The 27,387-nt window shown below is 38.6% G+C and overlaps 1 protein-coding gene across 1 annotated transcript; it reads left to right on the top strand.

Moving 5' to 3' along the window:
- Positions 1 to 424: 424 nt before the first annotated feature.
- Positions 425 to 27,387, top strand: LOC131226292 (choline transporter protein 1). Its single transcript, XM_058222102.1, has 10 exons — positions 425 to 731; positions 4,249 to 4,607; positions 6,501 to 6,646; positions 7,950 to 8,133; positions 9,813 to 9,886; positions 10,884 to 10,997; positions 11,679 to 12,035; positions 13,095 to 13,355; positions 15,988 to 16,215; positions 26,886 to 27,387. The coding sequence occupies exons 1-10, from the start codon at positions 520 to 522 to the stop codon at positions 27,075 to 27,077; spliced, it is 2,127 nt and encodes a 708-aa protein (XP_058078085.1). The 5' UTR covers positions 425 to 519; the 3' UTR covers positions 27,078 to 27,387.

Raw genomic sequence — 27,387 nt, 5'->3', positions numbered from 1 at the left:
CCTTCTAACACTGTCTCCCTCCTTGTCCGAGTATAAACACTCTATACTTGGGTTTTAAGTTTTTATAATCCATTCCGGCATTTCGTTGATCCAAACCGTTGATTTGTTGCAGCCATACTGGATGGATATAGACATTGAAAAAATTTACCTGATGACATGATGCTAGATCCTCATTTTGATCTAATGTGGTTATGAACCGTCAATTTTCGGCCCAAAAATCGAAAAGTTAGAATTGTTCGTTTTGATGAAAATTATAAAGCATTGCCATTCCAAGCTAAAACTCACTACCCCAACGGACTGGATCAACTAACCTGGTGGGCCCCACTAGTAGAAAATGAAGGCTCGAGTATTGTGTACATCAGCCTCGGCTCAAGGCTTATATTCCTCCTCCCTACTCATTTCTACTCTCTCCTCCACTTCAAGCTTCCCCAAAACCTCTCTCTGTCTCTTTCTCTCTCTCTCTCTCTCTCTCTCTCTCTCTGCTTCTCCTTCTCTACATTCATATATAGAGGGAGGGAGATGGGTGGCCCACTGGGGGCAATCATAGGGAGGTATCCGACGGCTAGGAGGGGAGACACCCACCAGATGATGGGTGGTGATGATGGCAGCAGTAGCATCATAAGGCAGGACAGGAAATGCAGGGACCTGGTCTTCCTCTTCCTCTTCATTGCTTTCTGGGTGGCAATGATCGTAAATTCCAGCTTCGGTTTCAACCAAGGAAACCCTCTCAGGTAATCTCCGAAAAGTAGAAGCAGCCCCAAATGCTGATTTTCTTGCATTTTCCTCGGACGTGTTTCTTTTTTTTTTTTTTTCCTTGTTTTCAATGTCTTGTATGTAAATGTTCGTTGATGGGTTTTGATGGTTTCCTTTTGATTGCTGTTGTTTGGATTATTTTTTTTTCTTTTTTGTGGTTGGGGGTGTTATTTGATACTCTGGCTGTGTATGACTCTTGATAGTCAGGCACCTAGAAATGGTGCACATGATTAAACCGACTAAATTGTGGAACCCACTGTTGCTGATTTACAGTCCAAAAATCAGATTGGTTGAAGAATCCTAACTTCCTATTCGTGGACATTTGTTTTTTTTTTTTTTGAAATAAGACCATTGGAATTTTTATTATTATTTCAATTTCAGCCATCAATAAATGTGCAGAAATCTAGCAGTTAGATAACCAAATAAAAGTAATTTCTTGTTCATGATACGTCTAAAGTAGCACCCATTATTTGGATGGTTTGGTTTGAATTGCTTGTGTGTGACAGTTGCAATTTCCCAGTGACTTATATCTGCCTGTGTATCATCCATCACATTCTGTCTGCCAGAATATCGAAGTATCTGCCTTCTCTTTGTTTCTTTAGTGGTTTCTGTCTGAGGCCTTTAAAATGGTAAATTCCAACTTATTGGGTTCTGGGGACACTGTTGTTTTGAGTTCGGTGCGATTTACTGTGCATAATTGATGTGGCCTGCCTTTCAGTAATCTAATCTGTTGACAACTGGGCCATACCATAATTTCTCCTTCTTCAGATGATCATATTTGTCCAACCAGTCTGCTATCGGCAGGCGTCCAATTGGATGGTTATGATCATCTTGTGGGTGGGTTTTTGGGCATATCTCTCATTTGCCATGAGGCCCACCATGCAAAAGATTGGGCCATTGGGCTAACCTGAATGTGGGCCTCAAGTATGTGAACATTTAATAGGGCCGAGCAATTTTTCTAGCAGTTTCTGCACTTCTCTCTCTCTCTCTCTCTCTCTCTCTCTCTCTGTGAGTATGTCAGGCAAAGAAACTATGTACACAACCACTGTACAGATGACATTTCTGTGTGTTCGGACTTTCGGTCTCATTGCACAATAGTTTCGATGATCGGCTGATGCTAGCCATTTGATTGGTGGCTATTAGATGATTGAAAGTAAAATGGTTGACAGTACAAAATGAATTCAACCAGAAGGATTAAATAGTTTGGACTTTGCCACTAGTATGATCTTTTTGTTGTTGATGTCTTAAATCTATCAATAACAGGGTCTGTTCATGCCATCGACTGACCACTCGTTGCCATCGACAGATGCTCGATTCCATTGAGAAAATCCAGAAAATCCCATGTTGGTTGTTGGAACGTTTTAGTGTTGCTACTCGATGTCGGGGGTGGTCGATGGCATCGTGTGTAGAATTGTGTAAGTGCGGAATTTGTTTCCCTGTTCCGGTTGTGATAGTATATATATCAGGTGTAATTGGCATTAGGGTATAAAGAGGGCTTTCTAATTCGTTCCTAAAGGTTTTAAGGGCATAGATAGGGCTTGTGAAGTGGATTCAAGGCTTGTTCGAATCGGTAACACTCTATCTCTTGTAATTTTCCGCTTTCATAGTGCATACTTGTCGCTTTGTGCCATGGTTTTTTCCCGCAGGGGTTTTTCCACGTAAAATTCGGATTGTTCTTGTTTGGACTTGGTTGCGCGATTGCGAGTACTTTGCTTGATTCCTCTCTGGGCGTTTCTGCAGTTCCCCAACACTTTTGGCCCATGGCACATCCACGATGGGCCATTGATTTGGATGGTCTAGATTGATAGTTGGCATGCATGTGTTCTAGGAGAGTATGGAACCGCTCCTCTTTTACTTGTGGTGTTTGGGAGTTGTTATTATGGGAAAGGGAGGCCTTGAGAGGTGATCCAACATCCATGTTTGGGTTTTGGAAGGTGGTTGTCATTGTGTATTTACGGACTCATGGGTTTCAGAAGATTACTGATCAGTTGTATTCATATAGCGGTGATCTTTTTGATTTGGTAGGATTCCGAGTTTTGGATACTTGGACTTTGATGTTTGTCGGGATTTCAATTGCAAGAGGACTCTTGAGTTACGAGGCAATTCCAAATTTGGGGGTTTGTAAAATTGTTGCTTTAGGGAATTGTTGTTAACATCCACTTAGATAAAGGTATTTCCAAGCCAAGCCAAAAGTTTCTTCTTCTTAAAATTTTTTTTTCCCCCTCGAAAATTGCCATTTTCTTGCTTTATGTGAACAAAGCTAGAACAACTGTCATCGTGTTATCCTTTGCATCCATAGTTGTAACACCCAAGAATTGCAAAAGCTATTGCCACTCAAAGTTGAACTTTTCAATTTGACATTGCTGAATTGGGCTGATGGGGAAGGCTTTATTCTGTGATCAACCTTTGGTATTTTTGAGGATATTTGCACCTACTCCGCTGGGCACAAATATTTCATTTGCTATGGGGACTGTGGGTGCAAATGACCCTGTTGTTGGTTTCGCTGATCCTGAGGCATCGAGGCCTTTTCTGTGCTTTGGAAACTCTGTTTCTGCTTTTTAATTTATTGCATTTTTTATTCCCCACCCCCAACATGTGATATCTGAATCTACTTGGGTTGGATTTTGAACTCTAGATTTCTTAGAATTTATAGTGCATTGTTCCAATTGGGCAACAATTTCAACTTGTGATATTATCAAGACAGTTTGTAACATGATATGGGAAACCATTCTTTGCCATACCCTTATACTAAGATTTTTAATTTTTAATTTTCTATTTTGAGTATCTAAACCTGATCCTCACCATACTCACAACATGTACCATGCTTGAGGTAACATGGCCTGATACCACATTGTTGAAGGTTTTTCTTCCTTTCTTTTTGAAGTTGGGAGGCATGCATTACCTCCTTATATGCCAATCTGTTTGATGTATGAATAGTGTCACTGATGTCACATTTTCTACTTTTGATGAACAACTAAACATTATGTTTCAATCAGCTGGTATGATAAATGCAAAGGATCTGGTGCTATCGCTTGCAAGCTAGTTATTAGCTATTCCTACTCTTTCTCCATACACACGCATGCATGTATGAAATCCTGATTGCTCTTTTGCAAGGCCTTAGCATGGCAGTCCAACAGAACTTGCTTTGGTCAAGTGCCCAGCCTCTGATTGGAGGACTTCTGATTATTTCAAATTGACTTTTAGAAGAGAGATCTCCAACCAAAGGTCAACACTCAAGGGAAAAAAGTCCTCCAATTAGCAACTAGGATCAACCAACTGATTTGATTTTCCAGGTATGTTCCATCCATCCACAGTAGAACCAAACAGATGAATGGTTTGGATCTTGTACATGCATGCCACCTGATGGAGAAAGAATGCTTGATATCCGCTAACTTACATGCAAGCATTTAATACCAGATATTTTCCCTTTGATATATGAGCACTTCTCCTTTTGCTTTCTTACAACAATTGATTGAGGGCATATATACTATGCAGGCTAATGTACGGGCTGGACTACAAAGGAAATGTTTGTGGGAGCAGGCACGCAAACCTGGATCTCCGTGAGCTGGAGGTTAGGTACTGGCTAAATCCCAACCAGGTTTACCAAAGCGGGCAGAGAAACAGCCAGTTCAAGCTGGCTGATGCTAGAAGCATCTGCTTGATGGAATGCCCCACTGCTTCTGATGACACTCTCAATTGGGTCTGTGATTATCCAGAGGGAGATATTCGCATCTTGTTGGATGATTGGATTGATAGGAATTACGATTATTACGAGTTCCTTACGCCAGATATGAGGAACAGCTCACTTCAGCTCCAAGGCCCATGTTACCCTGTCATATTCCCTAGTGTAAATGGTGAGTAAAAGAGATCTTGTTTTGCTGCGATTATTCCTACTTGTCATGCTATAGGTCTGATTTTTTAAGAGACACTCTTGATTTCAATGTGATATGTGCTGAAATACTTGTTAAGTGGGATTGAGCCTATGGGAATGTATATCCAGAGGTTTTCCTGTATCATTATCCAATCCAATTCAATGCTATGGATGGCTTCGGAACAGCAGGAATTGTGGGCTTATGATGCATTAGGAATTGTAGTGTCCTGATGTGCTTGGTCTGTACATGGTTAGCAATCCGGACTGTTGATTTGATGGGCCGTTCAGTTGATGAGGAGTGCCTCAAAAGTTTTCTTGGAAGTTCTAGGTCTTCCAATCTCTGACATTTTCTCAGACTGAGACTTTCTTTTCCTAAATTATCTATCTGCAGGCCTCCAATTGAGGAGTTAAGATTGTTCTTTGGGGATATTTTTGGGGCATGGTCCATCTACAGCAGCCCTCTTGGATCAACACGCTTGACCACCAAACCATGGGCCCTGCTTGCATGGACTGGTGCATTAGGACAACTCTACATGTCATAATGCTGTGGGTTCCAATAGTTCCTCTCGAAAGAGATGGTCCAAATAGGAATATTTGAACTAAAATACTTACGGCATATTTGGATACATGGAAACCAAGGCAAAAAGAAAGTTTTTTTTTTTATAAAAAAACTGAATGATGTTTTCCATTAGAACTAATGAAACGTGGATTCCAATTTTGTGTTCTCCATACTTTTCCATTAGAACTAATGATGCTTCCGATCACTCATCATCGGATTTTTATTTTTATATCTTTTCTTGTGTTAATAAAATTTTGATTTTTGTCTTTCATCATCATCTAAGCCTTATCCCAACTAATATGGGTTAGCTACATGAATCCTTTTCTACCATTCCACTCAAGGGCCATAACTTCAGATAAGACCATAGGTCATTGTTAGAACTTAGAATATAGGATACTTTAGATGTTAGAGTATAGGTACTGTAAATAGCTCTCTATAGTAAGTATCATATACTCTAACAGTCATCAAGTCTTTTCTTACTGCTTGCCCACATCCTTTTGAGCCTTCCCTTTGCCCTTTTATTGCCTTCAACTTGTACCAACCCACTCCTAACCAGAACAAGTCTTGGTCTCCGTTGCACATGGTTGAACCATCTAATTCTAGTTTCCCTCATCTTATTACCTATTGGTGCTACTCAATTCCTTCGAAGGCATTCATTTCTAATTCTATCCTTGTCTTGCCACTCGTCCATCTCAACATCCTCATTTTAGCTACACATCCCATGGACATGTTATTCCTTAACTGCCCAACATTCTGTCCCATAATTATGGTTGGTCTTGTAGTCATCCTATAAAATTTCCCTTTCAGCTTGAGTGGTACGTGACGATCACATAGAAATCCAGAGGCACATCTCTTTTCTGTCCATCCTACTTGAATTCTATGGGCAACATCCTTCTCAATCTCTCCACTCTCATGGATTATCGACCCAAGATATCGAAAATGGTCATTTTGGGAAACTTCTTGGTAAAAAATCTTAACTAATTCCTTGTTCTAACTCCTATTGTTACGAAAATTGCACTCCATATTCCTCTTTTTTAGTTAGACTAATTTTAAATAATTTAAATTCTAAAGAGCCCCTCCATAAATCTAGCTTTGTGTTTAAGCTCTCGCTTGTCTTGCCAATCAAAACTATGTCATCTCCAAACAACATAAAATTTTAGTTACCTTCGCAAAAAACAGAAGCATGATTTCCCACTCTACAATATATATATATATATATATATATATATATATATATAATGATTTGGATGTTGCTGTTCTCATCTTTCTCTGTTGTATTTCATCTTGAAATCTAACCACCGTTCTTTTTCTTCCCAGTTTTCTGGAGCTGCCAATTCATAGCACGCGCATCCAATGTTTCTTTGCGACATTGGCAGCAGATGGGTGGAGTGAACATCAATGAGGACCTTGTAATCGATAAAACTATTCACAGGGCCATCAATTCTCCGTCGGCTGTCTTAAAGGTCCACACTCCAGATTGACTGAATTATCAGATAGAAATTTGGGTTTTCTTTCCATATGCCTGTCTTTTATGCCGAATCTGCTCTCTAATAAACGGAGACTAACGGAATTCTTATTACCATTCATATTGAGGGATTGGTTTCCAAATTTCGGTTCTGTTGGTTTCAATTGGACTCAAAAGAATCATGACCACAATTTGAGCTGATTATAAGAAGGGATGAAGGGTTGAAGGGAAGGAAGAGGAGAGAGAGACTAACGAAATTCTTATTACCATGTTTTTTGAGGAACAAGTGACATCTTGGCTTTAATACCATATTTTTGGGGGAAGCAAGTGATTAGAGAACAATTGTCCTCTAACCCTAGCTTTATTAGAGAGAAAAGTAAGAGTAGTCCGCAGGACTACGGACTGCTTAAGTACATGTACAAACATGAAAAGCCCAAATAAAGACAAATCCCATGTCCATCACACACTAACACTCGTCATTTCTTCTTGATTAAAATGGATTTTGAAATTCAGTTCACTTGTATGGCATTTTGTAATAGACAGGAAGTTTCTTTTCCTTACAATACCTTAAAGGATCATGCACCTCTGAAGATGATTTCATACTCCTTTGCCGCAATTAGCAGGTCCCTGTAAGCCACTGAGCCTGCAATGCTTACAAGGAAGATTGTGATTATGAGTTTGGCTTTCCCCACAATGCCAATTTGAAACTTATGTACAAGATCCAGGCTGTTCATCTGCTGGCCCCATGGCATGTCCCATGGCCTGAAAATCTGGCTGACCTAGTCATTAGGTGGGCCAGAGATGTGCTTGAATGTGTACTGCAGGTCAAAATTCTTTAACTATCCATTTTTTCATAAACATGTGACCCACCCAATGCGCAGATTGGCCTGATTTTTTGGCCGCAACACATACAGAGGGGGTCACACATGAATGCCATTGATCTAACATGTGCTACATTGGTGCATGTGTGGAGAGAGTGATGTGAAATCCTACTCTTGCGAGTAGCCATTGAATTTCTTGGTCCCTGTTCGAAGCTTGCGCAAAACAATGATTTGTTGACATGATATCTGATCCTGGCTCAGTAGCCCACTTTGACCTCTGATGTTCTTATCACCATCCATGTCATCACGATCCAAAACCCATAAAGTTCCTGCCTCTCCATGCTTATATTATCTGTTTGCAGTGCTAGTAAGTGTTGATTAAGTTGATAGTGTATTTCTTAATCACTTCTGATTCATAGATATTCATCCTGTGCTTCTTGGAACACGATTTCTTATCTTGTGGACCTTTATGATCTGCAGAGATATGTGGCCGATATTGGAAAGACATGGCCTGTGTTGATTGTTTGTGGAGGAATCTTGCCGTTGTTTTTGGCAGTGATCTGGCTGTTAATGATTCGACATTTTGTTGCTGCAATGACATGGATAACGGTCGTCCTCTTTGATGTTCTCATAGTATCTGTCACGATGCTTTTCTATGCAAAAGGTCAGATATGCCCAGTGCTCCTCAATCTTATTATCTTATATAGAGAGAATGTTTCTGGAATTGGGATCCGGTGGTATCTCATGAATATAGGCTTGTAACTGAAACCAAAGATAAAATTTTGACATCAGAAGCTATCAAGAGAAGTATTATCCACATGATTATTGGGTGGGTGCTTGTAAATCTTGAGTTTCACGGAATTACCAAAGGTGGATTTTTGGGGAAATTGGAGAAGTTTGTGGCCTATCTGAGGATAGACTCTTCTCTGAAACCTAAGCCTTTTGCTTCTCTATTGATAGGTTCTGGGTCTAAAGTCTTTTGTTTTTGTTTTTGGTTTTTAGCTCATTAGAGATATATGTAATGGTAGGCCTGTCAACGGACCAGGCCTGAAGTTGGCTTCACTCGGATTTTGAACTGTTATGCTGGGCCTGATAGGCCAGCCCTATTCAAAATTTTGATTTTGCCATGCTTTAGCCTGGCCCCTCGACAGCCATATGTAAGGGTGGGCTGGCCCAGGCCAATTCAAGATTTTGATTTTGCCAGGACCGAGCCCAGCCCATTGACAGCCATATGTAAGGGTGGGTCTGTTGTCTATGTGATGAGAGGGTCACTAAGTTTGAGTCCACGCTTATTATTTTATTCCACAAAGTCTTCTGTACAGGGCTCTTTATTTCTATGAATACAATTGTCAACTCTTTAAAGAAAAGAAAAAAAAAAAAACACCTGCAACTTGAGTTTGGGTTTACTGACCCAAGCTGAGTTCTAGTAAGTTAACCCAAATCTCTACTCTTATTTATAATGGTAAAAATGTGAATGGGGCCTATGGGGCTTATTGCATAGACGTGGGCAGCTTGGGCCCAATGGGCCTCATTCAACTATCAACCTTTCAACACTCTCTCTCAAGCTGGAGCATCTTAATGAGGCCCGGCTTAGAACAAAGGCTAACATAATCAAGCCTAAGAAAGAGAGAGAAAAAAAATCTTCTCCAACAGTAAGAAAGATGGGATGAGATATCCTTTTTATGTTCATGTGCAAATCCAAATCCGTTTGCTAGATACCCTTTTTATGTTCATGTGCAAATCCAAATCTGTACTTTTGAATCATATGCAACTGGCATTATGTGTTGGTATTGGCATCTTCCAGCATGGTCTCTTTAATGCTTCAAGAATTCAACGTAAGGAGGGGAACATGGGTTATGGTTGAAGCTTAGTTGCAGGATCCTTCCAACTAGGTGCTGTTCCTGCTGCGAATGACGCTTCAGACTCTCACTCCTGCTCTTGTTTCCTACCTATCTGTAATTGTTTACATTTTGAAACAGATGCTTTCACACTCCTGCACCCTAATTTGTTGCCTCTTCGCTTCACGCTTCATGCAACTATAGGTGGAAGGGCCTGACTGGGGGATGAGAAGACGTGAAAGGACTTGGATTAAAGTGGTGAGGATGGGTGTGAAAGCTTATTAACTTAATGAGGATAGGGCCTTAGATGGGATTGATTGGCAAACATAGATGCGTAGTCACTGTGCATCAGGAATGGCCATTTAAGAAAAATGAAGTCCTTGTCATTTGGACTCTCAGTAGAAAAATGTAGTTTTGCATTTCATATTTCTTGAATAAACGTAGATTGGTCAATTATGAATTGAAATATATTGTCATCTTTGATTGCATATGATCTAACTTTCAGCTGGATGGATTGGACATGATGCTGTCTCTGCTGTCATTGGAGAAAGTGATCCATACTATCAAGTAAATGCGAGGGTGAGAACTATCATCAACCAACACTTCTGATTCCAAAGTTCTTGATTTAATTCAATTTATTCGCTTGAGTAGAAGGATTCTGGACTCCTACATTGGGCCTTACAATGGGACTTGCAGGCATATGTGCCAACATGGCATTCGTTTGTGACATCTTTCCTGTTCAAGCTGCCTCACTATATCAATCCCCATGCCTAAGAGTTGACAGTTCAATTCATCAGGTGGGCCATAGATGTACGGTATAAGTGGTGGTTGGTCATAATTTTTTGGCCCTCCATTGTTTTTGTAAATGTCTGACTCCACCTGATGGGTGGACCCTTCCATCCAAGTGGTGCTCCCTCTTCGAATCATGCTTTATGCTTGCACACTTGCTACCACTACCTAGCTATTTATACTTAGGGGCTTTTCATGAAGGTGAAAATCCTTGGAAAAGAAATTGATTTCAGTGGAAATGCACCTTTCCCATGTTTGAGAAAAAAGAGAGATGGAAATCAATTTCCATTTTCAAGATCTTCCTCAGACATGTGGATGTCAATTTCTTCCAAAAACCATGTTAATTATTGAGTTGCACGGTTACAAGAGAGCTCTTGCAGCTTAAATGTTGATCTTTTAACACTTGCATGTAAAACAAAAGTTCTATGTAAACCAGATTGATTTCCACAGTTTTTCTCTGGCCACAGGATACCACTGGTTTTCCATGTCCACATTATGGTTTCTCACTATCCAAATAGTCCCCTATTGACTTTTTGAAACAGACATTCCCACCTCCTGCAGCCAAATTTTCTGCCGCTTCCCTCAACACATCATGCAACTGAAGACCAACCTGATTTTTGAGCAAGGCATATAGGCATATGCACAGTAGTGGGTCTACTTCATCAGCAGCCTGGTACTCACAAATGTGTGCCAAGTTGGCATGTGTACCCACATCTCCCAATGCAAGTCCCGACGCTTGAATCCCACTAGCAAGGCTGTTACTCAAAACTTTGTTTTCTCCATTCAGGAACTTAATCATCTCCGTGCTATTGCTGTTCTTATGACAATTGTGATGATTATCGCTGTCCTCTCATCAATAGCCATTGTACGCCGCATACTTATGGCAACATCTGTTCTGAAGGCAAGTATGTTGTACAAATGTTTGGGTGTTGGATGTGTAAAATTGTTTTTTTCTTATTTATTTGTCATGCAAATCTTGTATGTGGATTCAAACACAGTGATTTCTTTTTTCTTTTTCCTTGATGCGGATATCATAATAATAACTCTTTAAGTTATGGGAGTTTGACATGGACATGTATTGTTATTAGATGTGGTGACCTTGTCAAACTCGTTATGTGTTGCACATCCATTAGCCACTGTTTGGCAGAAGCTGAAATCGCTGTTTATATAGCAAATGGTGACTGAAATGGTGTTTGGTAAGGGGGCCAGGGACACTCTCAATCACGATTTTCCGTCAAACCGCCTACAAATGTTGAGTGAATTTTCTTAGGAGCCAAATTTCACTCATAATCCATTTAATGCAGTAATTTTTAGACGCGCCCTTAAGTTCATTGAAACTATTGAAAGGTGGGATAGACTATTTTGTGTGTTTGACACCATTAAATGGTGATGATGCATCCACCGCATATGTGGCATGTATGTGCAACAATCTAGACCATCCAAATACTTGGCCCCCTCTTTTTTTCTTCTTTCTTTCTTTTTTCCTTGTCTTGTGTCTTTCTTTGGTTTTGTGATTCTGTGATGCTTACGAACGTGGTTTAGAATTTTAAGCATGTCATTTCCACTCAAAATCTGTATGCAGGTTGCTGCAAAAGTCATCGGCGAAGTTCAGGCTCTTATCATTTTTCCAATCCTGCCTTATACTATCCTTGTGATCTTTTACATGTTCTGGTTTTCTGCCGCACTCCATCTTTTCAGCTCAGGCCAGATCCTCCGGAACGATTGTAATTCCAATTGCTGTGCTTATGATCTCAAGGCCAACAGAGTGAATTGCGATAGTTGCTGTGGCTACAGCATCCACTACACACCTCACATTGCAATTGCTATCCTTTTTCACCTGTTTGGATGTTTTTGGGCTACTCAATTTTTTATTGCATCTTCTTCTACTGTGATTGCTGGGTCAGTCGCTTCCTATTATTGGGCCCGTGGTGAAACATCGGTAAGTGCTATGCTCATGTACATGAATTCCACACATGCATGCATGTCAAGGTTATGATCGTCGGCCTGAGGATAGGTATGACATCCTCAATTCCCTAATTTCTACAAGTGGTTCCCACAGTTTGTTGATCTATGCCGTCTACGTAATGGGCCCAGCAGTTGATTGACAATGATCCAAAAGTCCCCTTGTTGGGATGACCCTAATCTTTTCATCGATAGTCTGCAAATAGACAATTATAAATACTGCGACGGTGTACATTTAACTGAAAAGTGGGAGAAGATTGGATGGCGAGGATTTTCTAATCTACCAGAATATAGGGCATAGTCCATCTACAGTAGAACCCGTTAGAACAAAGCTCTGCTCAACCTGTACAGACTACAGACTGAAAACCTGAGGAAAATATGCATATCCCTGGTTGAGGATCATGTAGTTCTTCAACAGTTAGAAACTTAAAATTGACTACGCCTCGATGAGAACCTGAACCTGAGTCAATAGAAGCTCAGTTGAGTACTCGGTTTAAAATGCTCGTACTATAATCTAATTCTCTAGTTTTCTACCACTGGAATGTAAGAGTCTTCATTGATTTTAGTTGACTCAGCAAGTTTTTTAAGCACTCAATTTGAATTTTCAAAAAAATAAAATAAAAATATATAGGGTTTTGCTAGTTAACTACTCAAGTTCAAACTCAAACATTTCCTTCTTATATAGAGAACCAGTATACCGTTTGTAGGGAATGATATCTGCACCCTTGTTTTTGATACCTCCACCCCTGTGCAGATACATTGTAATGGTTGGTTGCACTCTATCATAAGAGAGAAAGGGTTGTATTTTAAAAATAAGGGGCGCTGTAAATAGCATCTCCCTCGATTGTATATCTGAACTTTATTTCATAAATTTATAATTATTTAGTAGAAAAGCAGGCCTTTTTTGGTCATGAACAAAACAATACTACACGGGAGGAATCTTCCTTCCTTTCTTTTTCCCTGGTTCATAAATCATATTTCCTTGAGCACTTTTTATTCTTCTTTGACTAAACATCACATGTTTTATCAAATGCAGCAGGAGATTCCATTTCTACCTGTATTTTCCTCAATGAAGCGGCTCATGCGTTACAGCCTTGGATCTGTGGCTCTTGGTTCTCTGGTCGTACCCGTTGTCGAGTCAGTCCGCTATATACTTGAGTCAATCCGCCGAAGACTGAAGCTCATTAATGTTGCGCCAATAAATTGCATTGGGAAAATGATGTCATGTTCTTCCCAGTGCTGCCTTGGATGTGTTGATTGGACCATCAAATCCGTAAATCACAATGCTTACATAATGGTAAATAATCAGTTAATAGATGATTGAAATATAAGTTTCTACAGCTTCCCAGTGTTGTTCATTAGCAAGGTTGAAAGTATCGGCATCTCTCTCTAAAAAAAAGTTTAAAGTATCAGCCAAAACTGGTACATATCACCTGATATGTAGCAGTATCGTCCATCAACGATAAGATTGTATTGGCCAGAAACAGCCTGACATGAGGCAATGCGAGTTGATACAGGACAGTATCGGTGGTGAATGATACTGTACCCAATACACGATTTTAAACCTTGTTCGTTAGGACCTATGTGCATATAGATATTGGGACAAAATCTTTCACTATTTTGTCGTGTTTTCAGCTATACCTATAAAGTTTTAATGGATTTCTATTTTGTGGTATTTTACTATAGCAAGAGTTTGTACAGTATCGTTCAGGTTTTAGTTTGTACCAGTGGGACCCATGGTCCAGTATTCCAAGCCGTGATATATGGACCACACTTGCATGACCAATGCACTAGAAGTCTCCCAGATGGAAATTCCTAACCAGTCAATGGGTGGCCGATAATTATAAGTTTAAGAAAGGGAATACAACAACATTTTCCTTTCATCAAGGAAAAAGGCCAAATATTCTACAGCTAGTAACTTTCAATCCAGGGGATTTTGGGTTCGTGGGCTGATGATGAGGACCATCATTTGCAGTTTGGATCACTGAACCATGGTTCTGAATATCGGTTCTAGAGAGCACATCGGCCTGGCCAAAAATGATACGATATGGGCGTTGCATATTGGTTGAAACTTTTTGAAGCCAAAGAATTAATGTAAAAACATTAGAAAAAGGGTAAAAATGAGATAGTCAAGAATCTTTTTTTTTTTTTCTTTTTTTTTTAAATTTTTTTTTTTTTGGAAATGCATATAATGGTGTATTAGATCATTCGTTGGTAAGAATCTTGTTTGTCGACTTGACCTATTCAAAGTCGACCAATCCGGCATGATTTCATGAATTAAGCCCCATTGCATTGAAATATAACAAAAGAAGATGAAAACATGATTAAAAAGTTGAAGGTGCATCCTTCTTTATTTTTAATTTTTTAAAAATCCATAGTGGTCTATTGCATTTTGATTTGTCACATCCCACTCAAATATTTTGTTTTGAGCCCCAAAATAGGCTTATATATAGTCTAAAATGACTTTCTAAGCTTCCCCCTTGGTTGATGAAAAAAGACAAGGAAAAATGGAAAAAAGAATTTGCAAATTTGGGTGCTTATGGGCATATCGACATAGATATAGGGCCAATATGGCCAATAGCACAATTTTTTTTAAGGTGGGCCTGTTTGGCCCCATATTAGGTATCTTATCGTGCCGACAAAGTCATATTGACTGATACGATTCTGATATTCAAAATGATGCATTGAACCAACGGTTCTTGGATTTTGATCTCCTTGTTTCCTTAATGGGAACTGCAAATCCCTTTCTCCCCAGTTTAAATCCGAATGTCGCAATCCGTAATCTCAATGACCCAATTGCAAGAGCTGACCGGTAGAAGATTTTGTTCAGCATGTTCTATTTGATGGGTCTGATTTGTACAAACTGAAAGTTTGAATGGTACCTTACAACTCTCAGCTGAGCATTGTATACCTCTTTCTATTTATTAAAATATACTCATTATCTTGTCCTCTTATGAGCTAGCCTCTATATTCACTAGACATGGCTTCTGTTACCATTGCCTTGTTGGATGAAAATGAACTTGTGATTCCTCATCTTTTATTGGAGAAACCTGGATTTGTTTTCTGTAAAAATGATCCCTTTTTTTTTTGGGTAAAGGATCTGGTGCTAAACTCTATTCACTATCATCCCAACTATTAGGGTCGGCTATACAATCCCATTCCTCCATTCCCAGCTAATCCTGTGCTAATATCTAAGTTAATTATCAAGCACTGAAACTCAGGACATGTGGCATGCGTGTTTGAGATCTGATGGTTCATCTATTGGCCCTACTGTGAAAGGGCTAGCCAAAAAGAACATGCTCAGATGATCCTAGGTGCCAATTGCAGGACTTTACCCTTTGATTGTTGACTGTCAGCTGGACTTCTAGTCTCCTGTTTTTTATCATAAAAAATTTGTCCAAGGGATAGCTGGAACTACTCGATCAATGTGAATTTTCAGCTGCACACATCCATGATAGAACTGAATAAATGAATGGTTTTAGATATCATCCATGTATGGTATGTGTTTGGAGATTTGAGTGGTTGATAAGTGACCTAGATATTAGCATTTAGCAATGGATACTCTCTTACTTATAGACTTATCACATTGTTCAATTGCATTTTTATTTGGAGAGAGTATGGATGACCCGGTATCTGTTTTTCACACCACACCGGGGCTGCTTTCTCATGTGGAAAAAAGCTCATAAATTACAAGGTACATTTAATGATACAAAAGGTTAATCTAGTTTTATATGCGGGTGAGCTGATTTTGAGAAATTCAGCACCTCATACATGGATTTGGTGATTGTTGAGACCAGCGCGGACAAAGCTGCTGAACTTAACATTTTTTCCGATTTTCACGTGCACACGCTAGATTCTTATACAGACACACTGGACTTGATCTTTTTCTTTTTCTTTTTTCTTTTTTCTTTTCTTTTTCCACTTGGTAGATAGCGATCACTGGCAAAGGGTTCTTCAGAGCTTCATCAATTGCGACAGGTCTTATAATGAACAACATTCTCCGGATAGGAAAAGTTAATGTTATTGGAGACGTCATTCTCTTTCTTGGGAAGTTATGTGTCAGCCTCTCCAGTGCTGTCTTTGCTTTCCTCATGTTGGACACTCACAAATACAAATCTGCTCATAACAAGATCTCCTCCCCACTGTTTCCCGTTCTGGTAAGCTTTTCCTGATTCATCTCTAAAGAAACTTATGGAATTATCATTTTTTTTTTTAAAATTTTAAATTTTTAAATTTTTTATATATTTTTTTTAAATTTATGGAATTGCCTGCAGCTTCTTTATGAACTTGAATTTTGAGATGCATCTCATGCGCCCGTCATGCATACTATTTGAGGCCCTCAGGAAAAGACAACTGTGCATCATTTTCCACTTGTATCTACTTTCATGTTTTTAGAACTTCCTTCAGATTCTGGAACTGCACTGAGGAGAAGCAAAGCCTAGGAGCTCGCCTAAATATTCTATGGTCCTATCCTTCATTAAAAAGAAGAAGAACAAGCAGAAGAAGAAACTATAGTCCCCATGCACTTGGGGTTGCATGCAGGTTACGGGCATGGTTTGGGCTTGCTGCCATTAGAATGTTAATGTTGGGGAAGACATGCAAGTTCCTTTCATTATAGTGAACAAGGATTTTGTTGGGGAAGGCTGTGGTATTAGCAAACCTCTAAGATTATAAAATTCTAGCAACGAGGAGAGAGTGAAGCAGATAAATTACGAGAATGTGCTTTTTGAAAATTTGACATTTACATCCTAGACATCAAACATTAAGAACAATATAACACTAACGTTAACATTAAGAGCATCGGATTTATGGTAGCCTCTATGACTTTACAATGACATTCTTTAGTGCAATAAACATAGAGTCTAGTTGCTCGCATGTTTTCACTCATTTGAATAAGAGTAAGTTCCTATTTTACAAGTTTGAATTCCTTCTGCAGGAGCTCAAGCTCCATCTTTACCTGTAGAAGCTTATTTGCAGCTTCACAGGTACAACCATATATTTCAAATCAATCCAGAAAATTGCTATTATTGTTGCATGAATCATCAATTTGTATTCATGTTGCGACAATCCCAAGTGCTGGACTGTGTTGTAGTATTAACTCGGTGAGACAGAAATCGTTCCGCATGGATTTGTGGTTAAGAACACAATTAGAACTAATTGTATTGTCTGGATTTTTAATCTAACGGAAGAAAAAGGGGGTTTAAACTATAATTAAAAACAACTAAGGATACAGGAATCCCCACTTAACAAATTCTGAAACTTAATTCGTCTTCTTCAAGTCGATAACTCAACTAGAATTGGATTCCAATCCGTTCTAATCAGAAAACAATTCTGTAAATTCAATCACAAGCATCCAACAAAATATATGAATCGAGATAGATTAATCTCTTGTGAAGATTTAGGCAATTGATTGTAGGGAATCAAAAGCATCTATCGTACACGACCATAATAGATAAATTGATTTTATAGATCAATTCCTTTGCTAATTTAGGAATTCAATCAAAACAATCACAATTCAACTTTCAAAATAAATAATACTTGAATTAAAAATGAATTAAATAACAAAATTCATCAAGAGCTCCATCCCTTAGCTTTAGCCAAGAGATTAGCATATCATGGCTAACGTCTCTAAGAAAAACAAAGAAAAACAAACTAAGAAGGAAGGATTCAAAAGGAAGAACGACGTCGGACGAGCTTCGCCTTCACTTGGTATCTCCCCACAGCCTAATTCATGTCTAGAATAGCCTAAAAACAACTCCTGATATAGGAAATTTCCAAACCGACTTAAAATTTATGCAGTGGCGAGAACCGTCGATCGATCGATCGAACTATTGATTGATAATTCCCAAAAACGTCCAGCGATCAAATTAAAAAATATGTTACAATGTCGATCGATCGAATATGTCCAAAAGTGTCTAGCGAGTTCTAGCCATAACTCTGAGTTCTTTCGAGTCTTTCACCCGATCAATCGAGATCGCTCGAGAATTCCTCGATTGATTGAACCCTGCCTTTGATCGCTCGAGGCTCTACTGTCCTTTTTAGATCAATGCAGTCTTTGGTTGCTTCTGATAGCCTCAATACTTGATTTTCTTTGGATCTTTGGCGTTTCAGATATTCAATTTAATCCTCAATTCTTCAATTCGTTGATTTCTTCTGGGCTCTAATTCAACGTTTTAAGCTTGTATTCATCTTTGGTTTTGAAATCATCCTGCACGTAGAAAACACAGATAATTAGATCAATTAAACACTTGAATGCAAGGGAAAACAATGCATAAGAGGATAAATATGTAATATTTAAGTCTCATCAATTCCATGAAAGAAAGATGGACATCTTCTTTGTTTTCTATGAAGCACTTCAACACGGTATATGCATCCTCCTCGTACATCAATAGATCAATGGCTTGACTCACCAAACTATGGGTCCCACTCGTACAAACCAAGGACCCAACGATCATATAATTCCTCATGATCGAAGCATGGATTGGATGATCAGGAGACTTGATTTTTTACTCAATCATATGGATTCCATCTGCAGTTTTTTTGTCAAATATGATGCAAGAAAAAGAAGAAGAAATGCAATTTGGTCAAACTGTAAATTAATGCGGCAAGCTTGGTCAGTGTAAGGGCAAATATATTATTTCAGATTTTGTTAATGTATGCTGCTCATCTCTTTTACCGAGTCTTCCTTTCTCTTCAGTGTGCATGCATGAATCTTTCACAGTCCTGTTATGTGAAATAACCATCTCAACAAATGAAATCATTAATACATGCAAAGAAGCACACGCTTTCTTGCCCCTAAATCTTTTGAATCCATTGCTTCTTGGTGGTTATGCAAAGCTCGGGTTTGCCATCCCATACACATGTTTGAAGGCAGCCCACCAACACTATGGGACCTGCTCCACCTTGTAGATGCCCTTTCTCAATAACCATGCTCGTCCACTCATCACATGGGTCACGTTCTATGATACAATTGAATGGCATAGAAACACTTGGCCGAGTTTCTTTTAGCTGTCTTACCGAAGGCTTGCACTAGGGATCGACATTGAGCCCATACCTTTTTTGCATTGGTTATGGATGTGTTAACAAGGCATTTACAAGAAGAGATCCCAAGGCCCGTTGTTTGCAGATGACATAGTTTTGATTGACAAGAGAGGGGAGGTGGTAAACAAAAGCTAGATTTGTAGAGAGGTGCTATAGAATTTGAAGGATTTAAAATTAGTCGGACTAAAATAGAGTTATATGGATTGCAATTTTAGTAACAATAGGAGTGGAAACAAGGAATTAGTAAAGATTTATGAGTATCGCAAAATTACCGCTTTCAATATCTTGGGTCGGCTATTCATGAGAATGGAGATATTGTGAAGGATTTTGCCCATAGAATTCAAGAGTGGTGGAAGAAATGGAGACGATGGCTATAAGACCAGCCATGCTTTATAGGACATAATGTTGGGTAGTTAAGGAACACATTTCTATAGGATGTGTAGCTGAGATGAGAATGTTGAGATGGATGAGTGGCAAGGAGTGAGTTGGTACTGTTGTATTTTGTTTCAAAATAAACATTAAAATTTGATTTTCAAAATTTTCGGTTTCCCTCCACATTTGAAATTTTGGTGCTTTTGGGTTGTGGGTTTCGTCCCACATCAGATTTTTCAAAGAAAATCTTTCTGTATATAAGATAAGTTTTTTGCCTTGGGGCTTGAGCCCCATTCCGGGGGCATGTGAATTTGGTCCTGTGAGGGGGGCTATGCCAATAGCTCTAATGTATGCCATTGATCACACACGCGCACGCACGCATGCGCCGAGTCCGTGTACGCGTGCGCAACGAGACGGGCTGGGCGTGGGCGTGGGTGCGGGTGTACTCGCATGGGCGTGTGTGTATGGGTACTCGCGGGACTTTATTTTCGAGAGTGTATTCACACTTATGCATTTTCATTTTAAACCAAAGAGATGTATCTGTTCCGGTTGGTCGCATCTGTTGGGTTTAAACCCAACGGGCTTAACCCTTTCTAAAGGGTGCTTATCCACTACTTCGGAGTCTATATAAAGACTTCTGATTCATATTTGAAAATACGAAAAATCCTTTCTCCTCTCCTCTTATAAAATTCTCTCTGTATTTTGCTTTAAGAATTTTGTTGAGTTTGTTGCAGAGTCAACTCAACACTTTCGGGTTAAACTGCAAGTGGTTTGAGCTCGCGTACAATGAGTGTACTGGGACTGGGTCATAATCGTTGTATCCTGGAGGTTGATTGCTCTGGAAACCTGTTGCACATGGGACGCTGTCCAAGGGGAGCAAATTTGATTTCAAGCCAAGTGACTCACATCATGCCTCAACTCAATTCAATAAGTCCTCTTTCTCAAGTTTTATTTTCTTTTTTGGTTCTCGATTTTTTAATAGTTTATTTAATTCAACAAAATATTCCAACAATCTCGAAAACGAATTTTTGAATTACAGACTATGGCTACCGTAACAGTAAATGCTTCTGCTGAGTTAGCCAAAATTGAACTGTTCGCTGGACAATGCTTTAAACGGTGGAAACAGAAACTGATGTTCGCATTGACCACTCTTAAAGTTTCATACAAACTATTTGAATCACTTACTATAGATCCAGCAAATCAAACTGAAGTAACAGATGAAAATAATTGTAAAAATTATATTTTAAACTCTGTCCAACGAACTATATGACGTGTATGTTTCTTACGAGTATGCTAAAGACATATGGACTGCTTTAAAAAAGAAGTACGTTCTAGAGGATGCAGGCGCTAAGAAACATGCAATCGCTAATTTTCGTCATTATGAAATGACAGACGATAAACCTGTCACTAATCAAATTCATGATTTTCAAAATCTAATTCACGAACTATCGACTGAAGGAATTAAGTTGGATGAAGCATTTCTGTCAGGAGCACTGATAGAAAAGCTACTGCCCTCCTGGAAAGAATAGAAGAATAAAATGAAATATAAAAAGAACGGTGTTTCTTTGGAAACTATTATCGTACACATACGAATAAAGGAGGCCAATAGAATCAGGGACTAAAAAGGAAATGGAAATGAGATAGATTCAAAGGCGAATCTTGTGAAATTAAGTCGAGAAAACAATAAGAAAAATGACAAATGTCTTAACTGTGGCAAACCTGGACATTATGCAAATGAATGTAGGCTCAAAAAGAAGAATGCAAACAATCAATTCAAGAAAAAAAGGAAATTGCTACAACTGTGGAAAGCCTGGGCATCACATTAAAACTTGCAGGCTTAAGAAAAATAAAGATAAGCCGCAAGCTAATCTTACAGAAACAGGCAATGAGTCTGACATGGTAATAGCTATGGTGTCAGAAATCTTCCTTATAAACAACTTGGAGTGGGTACTAGACACTGGTGCAACTAGGCATGTGTGCAAGGATCGTAGTATGTTTACTTCCTACCAAGTATCAGGAGATGATGAATGGGTGTTTATGGGCAATGCTAGAACATCTCCAGTTGTAGGGAAAGGGAAAGTACTTCTGAAATTCACTTCTGGAAAGACTCTGCTATTGAATGATGTCTTACATGTGCCTGACATTAGAAGAAACTTGGTCTTTGGTTCGCTCCTCAATAAGGCTGGTGTCAAGTTAATATCTGATTCAGATAAGCTTGTAATGACTAAGAATGAAACTTTTGTTGGTAAAGGATACTGTAGTAATGGTTTATTCATTGTAAATGTATCCAATGATAATAATAAGAAGACATCCAGTTCTTTTTATATCGTTGAACCCTTTTATCTACGACATAGTAGCCTAGGTCATGAGAATTTAGTATCTTTGAAGAAAATGAAAAAAATTAGGTTTATTACCAAAAAAATTTAATGAAGAAATCAATAAATGTGAAACATGTGTAGAATAAAAATTCATTAGAAAACCTTTTAAACGAATATAACGATCATCTGTTCTATTAGAGTTGATATACAGTGACTGAGGTGATTTTACAAATCACATGTCTAGAGGTGGAAAAAAGTATTACATAACTTTTGTAGATGACTACTCTAGGTACACTAGAGTTTATCTGAAGAAAGATGAAGCTTTAGATGTTTTTTCCAAGTACAAAACCGAAGTTGAAAATCAGTTAAATATAAAAATTAAAAGACTTAGAACAAATAGATGAGGTGAATATGAATCTTTTAAATTTAAAGAATTATGTGAAAAGAGTGGAATAGTTCACAAAACTGCAGCTCCTTATACACTAGAATAAAATGGAATAACAGAATGTAAGAATAGAACTCTTAAGGAAATGATGAATGTTATGTTAAATAGTTCAAGCTCACCTTCAAATATGTGGGGAGAAGCAATTCTATTTACTTGTTATATCCTAAATAGGATTCCTTCTAAATCTTCTGAACAAACCTCTTACGAACTTTAGAAGAACCATGTTCCTAGTTATAAATATATTAAAGTGTGAGAATTCTTGCTAAAGTAGGATTACCTGAAATTAAGAAAAGAAAATTAGGCCTTAAAACGACCGATTGTGTATTTATAGGGTATACACAAAACAGTGCAGTTTACAGGTTTCTAGTTTTAAAGACTAAGTATAATATTGTAGACCTTAATACAATTATAGAAGCTAGAGATGTAGAGTTCTTTGAGAACGTATTCCCTATAAAATCTAAATTTATAGGAATAGAGGAAGTTAATAGATCAGATATCGCGCCTACTAGTAAAAGTGCTTGTGAGTAGGTAGTAGAAGAGATACAACTAAGAAAAAGTGCTAGAGTTAGAAGAGAAACTAACTTAGGAGATGTTTTTTTCACATTCTTAGTAGAAGACGATCGTACAACTTATACAAAAGCGATTAACTCTTCAGATGCAACCTTTTGGAAGGAAGCAATAAATGATGAGTTGGAATCTATTATATCTAATAACACTTGAGAACTTGTAGACCTACCACCTGGAAACAAACCAATAGGCTGTAAATGAGTGTTTAGAAAGAAATTAAAACCAAATAGAACTATTGATAAGTTTAAGGCTAGGTTGGTAGCAAAAGACTTTAAACAAAAGGAGGGAATATATTATTTTGATACATACTCCCTTGTAACCAGGATTACAACTATTGGGGTCTTAATAGCGATAGCCTCTACATATAAACTGGTGGTACAACAGATGAACGTTAAGACGGCTTTCCTAAATAGAGATTTAGAAGAAGAAATATATATGGAGCAACCTAAGGGTTATTTTTTTTTTTAAAAGGTTACGAAGATGTATTAGAAAAAGCGATATAGTACAAAAGCAAGGAAGAGCTCTCCCGCTAAGATAACAGGAATGAGAGCTAGCTTCCAGCAAAAGCAGAAAAAACCGAAAAAGCAACAGAGGAAACACAAAAAAAAAAAAAAAGAAGAAGAAGAAAACAAAAGAAAGGAAAAGAAAGGTAAAGAGGACTGAATCAACTCCCAAAGTTGGGTAAGAGCTAGGGAGGGCTATTCCTCAATCTGCTAGGAGGAGCTACACTCTAAAAAAGCAAAGGTCTGGAGATTTTGAAGTGCCATGGAAACATCTCCCATTTCTTTCTTCCCACACCGCCCACCAAACTGCCAGCAAACCCATTCTCTAGGCCATAGTTTTCTGCTTTCCCAAGTGAGGACCAAGCCAAGCCTTGATCAGATCGTCAGTAGCAGAGGGGAAGCACCATGCCATACTGAAGGAACTGAGAAGATCTGACCAAACATGGGCTGTGTACGGGCAATGGACGAAAAGATGGTCAACCGATTCCTCATTCGCCATGCAACATAGGCAGATATTAGTCATGAACATACCCCTCTTTCTTAGATTGTTGACAGGTAGGACTTTCTTCTTCCCGACTAACCAACCGAAAACTGAGATGGCTTGAAAATAAAGTATGTAGACTAATTAAATCACTATATGGTCTAAAACAGGCTCCTAAACAATGACATGAAAATTTTGATGGTGTTTTAAAATCAAATGGTTATCATATAAATAATGTGGATAGATGTGTATATAATAAAATTTCTAGAAACGATTATGTTACTATATATGCCTTTATGTTGATGATACACTTATTTTTGGAACTAATATTAAATTAGTTATTGAGACTAAGAAATTCTTTTCATCTAAATTTGACATAAAAGACTTATGAGAGGCTAGTGTAATCTTGGGTATTGAAGTAACCAGATAAGATGGTGTTATTATATTATCACAATCTCATTACATTGAGAAGTTATTGAGAAAGTTTAATCATTTTGATTGTTTACCTGTTAGTACACTTTATGATTATAGTGTGACTATCATGAAGAATACAGGAAGTAGTATGTCTCAATTAGAGTATTCCGAAATAATTGGTTGCCTCATGTATCTAACAAACTGCACTAGACTAGACATAACTTTTGCAGTAGGAAGGCTAAGTAGATATACACATAACCCTGGAAAAGAGCATTGGAGTGCTTTGTCTAGGATTTTGAAATACCTAAAAGGCAGTATAACTTATGGTTTACATTATAATGGTTATCTCGCTGTATTGGAATGATACAATAATGCTAACTGGATCAGTGATTCAAATGAGACAAAATCCACTAGCGGATATCTCTTCACTTTGGGTGGAGGAGCAGTCTCTTAAAGTCTACCAAGCAGACATGTATCGCTCGGTCAACTATGAAATCCGAGTTTATCGCCTTAGAAAAGGTTGTATCAGAAGCCGAGTAACTTAGAAATCTCTTAACTGATATACCATTGTGGCCAAAGCCTGTATCAACCGTATCTATTCATAGTGATTGTCAAGCAGCTATAGCAAAAGCAAAGAGTAAAATATATAATAGAAAGAGCAGACATTTTAGACTCAAACACAACATAGTGAAACACATGTTGCGTGATGGAGTCATATCTATTGACTTTGTGAGGTCAAAAAAAAATCTGGCAGATCCTCTGACCAAAGGACTATGTAAAAGATTAATCAATGATACATCGAAGGGAATGGGGCTAAGCTTAATATATGAGCTGCCAATGTCGACAACCCCACCTATACAGGTGAAGATCCCATGAGATAAGTTCGATGGGTAAACAACAAGACACGAGGTAGACGATTGCACCGAGTTATATGAGCTCATTTTATGCTGTACAGTGCAAGCAGCAACGCAGAAGGATGAGTTTTTTAGAACTCTTAATGGATCCATAGCTATATATTTGGTGGTGTACACAGTTGTTGCATACACTTGATGGAATTCACCTATATGGGTGTGAAGGTGAAGGCTACTTCCTATGAGAATCTGGGCGAATTCTCTAGAGCACTCATGAAATCCAGGTAATGGTGTATGACCAAAACGCACTGAACCGCAGAATCACTTGCAGAGGAAGAGTTGTGTGAGTGGCATGTACTTGCGATTTACATTAAAAGGATTTAGGTTCAAGACTATGGTGTCACCTGATTCCTGTATACCTGTCTTGCTTACTCTAATGTCGGTTCAAGTCTATGGTGACACCGACACCATTGCACAACCATTACGCTTTAACCCGGAAGATTTTTTTATTTTAAAACATGTGGGGGATTGTTATATTTTGTTTCAAAATAAATATTAAAATTTGATTTTCAAATTTTCGGTTTCCCTCTACATTTGAAATTTTAATGCTTTTGGGTTGTGGGTTTTGTCCCACATCGGATTTCCCAAAGAAAATCTTCTTATATATAAGATGGGCTTTTTGCCTTGGGGCTTAAGCCCCATATAGGGGGCATGTGAATTTGCTCCTGTGGGTGGCTATGCCAATACCTCTAGTCTATGTCATTGACCACACGCGCCGAGCCCAACCCGAGTCCGAGTCCGCGTGCGCGACGCGACACATCGCGTGTGCGGGTGTGAGTGTACTTGCGTGGGTGTGTGTGTATGGGTACTTGAGGGACTTTAATTTCGAGAGTGATTTCGAGAGTGTACTCGCACTTGCGCCTTTTCTAAAGGGTGCTTATGCACCACTTCAGAGTCTATATAAAGACTTCCGATTTATATTTGAAAATACGAAAAATCCTTTCTCCTCTCCTCTTATAAAATTCTCTTTGTATTTTGCTTTAAGAATTTTGTTGAGTTTGTTGCCGAGTCAACTCAACACTTTCGAGTTAAACTACAAGTGGTTCGAGCCCGCGTACAATGAGTGCACCGTTGGGACTGGGTCATACTCGTTGTATCCTGGAGGTCAATTGCTCTGGAAACCTATTGCACTTGGGACGCTGTCCAAGGGGAGCAAATTCGATTTCAAGCCGAGTGACTCACGTTACGCCTCGACTCAATTCAATCAGTCCTCTTTCTCAAGTTTTATTTTCTTTTTTGGTTCTCGATTTTTTTAGTAGTTTAGTTAATTCAACCAAATATTCCAACTTGTAAAAGTTGAAGGCTCTAAAAGGGCAAAGGGAAGGCCCAAAAGGATGTTGGTGGAGGTAGTAAAAAAAAGACTTGATAACCTATGGTGTAACTGGAGTTATGGCACTTGATTGAGTGGAATGATAGAAAAGGATTCATGTAGCCAATTCTAGTTAGTTGGGATAAGGCTTAGATGATGACAATGATGATTTGTACTATAATCTTTGGACACCTGATTAGTGGACCAGCCTGATTGGTGATCAAGTATATCATTATGGTGGCGCCACCTGATGATAGGGCTGTCAATGGATTGGATCTTGAACAAGATCCGATCCGATTTGGTTCGATTCTTTTAATGGATGATTTTATATATATATATATATATATATATATATATATATATATATATATATATATATATACAGCAAACCACCTCATGTTAAGCTTCTGCAATTCAGGCAGACTAATGCTTAATGAAGAAAGTGTTTTTGTGCGAGATTATGCAGGTCTGCTGGGCCCTGGGTTATGTCGTGGCGACGCTTTTCTTTGGGGTGGTGGAGATTGCAATTGAGACCATCATCCTATCCTTCTGCCAAGATGCCGAGGAACATCAAGGGACAGCGCAATACGCCCCACCCCTTCTTATGGAGACCCTCAATGATCAAGGCGAAATGCAGAGACTCACACAAGGATCCTAATCTCAAGTATCCTTTTGGTTGCTTAATCAGAGAGATAAGATATGACCAGGCCTACTTCTGATTCTTCCTTCTCACATCTGCTTTTTGTTACTTGCATCTCGTCTACTAAAAAACTGTTTTTTCTTTTCTTTTCTTATATCTACCTTTTGGGCTCTCTCTTTTTCTTTTTTCTTTTTTTCTTTTTTTTTTTGGGTTTTCCTTTCAATGTATAGTAAGGGTTTCTTCAGCCCATGTATGTTCCCATCGCTGCATTGTGTGGATTGACAAATGGAGAGGGAAGACTCGTTGGGGGCACTTTAATCTTTTTTAA

The sequence above is a fragment of the Magnolia sinica genome, chromosome 14, assembly GCF_029962835.1.
Source record: "Magnolia sinica isolate HGM2019 chromosome 14, MsV1, whole genome shotgun sequence".
NCBI classification, from domain to species: domain Eukaryota; kingdom Viridiplantae; phylum Streptophyta; class Magnoliopsida; order Magnoliales; family Magnoliaceae; genus Magnolia; species Magnolia sinica.
This window is presented reverse-complemented; position numbering and strand designations above follow the sequence as displayed.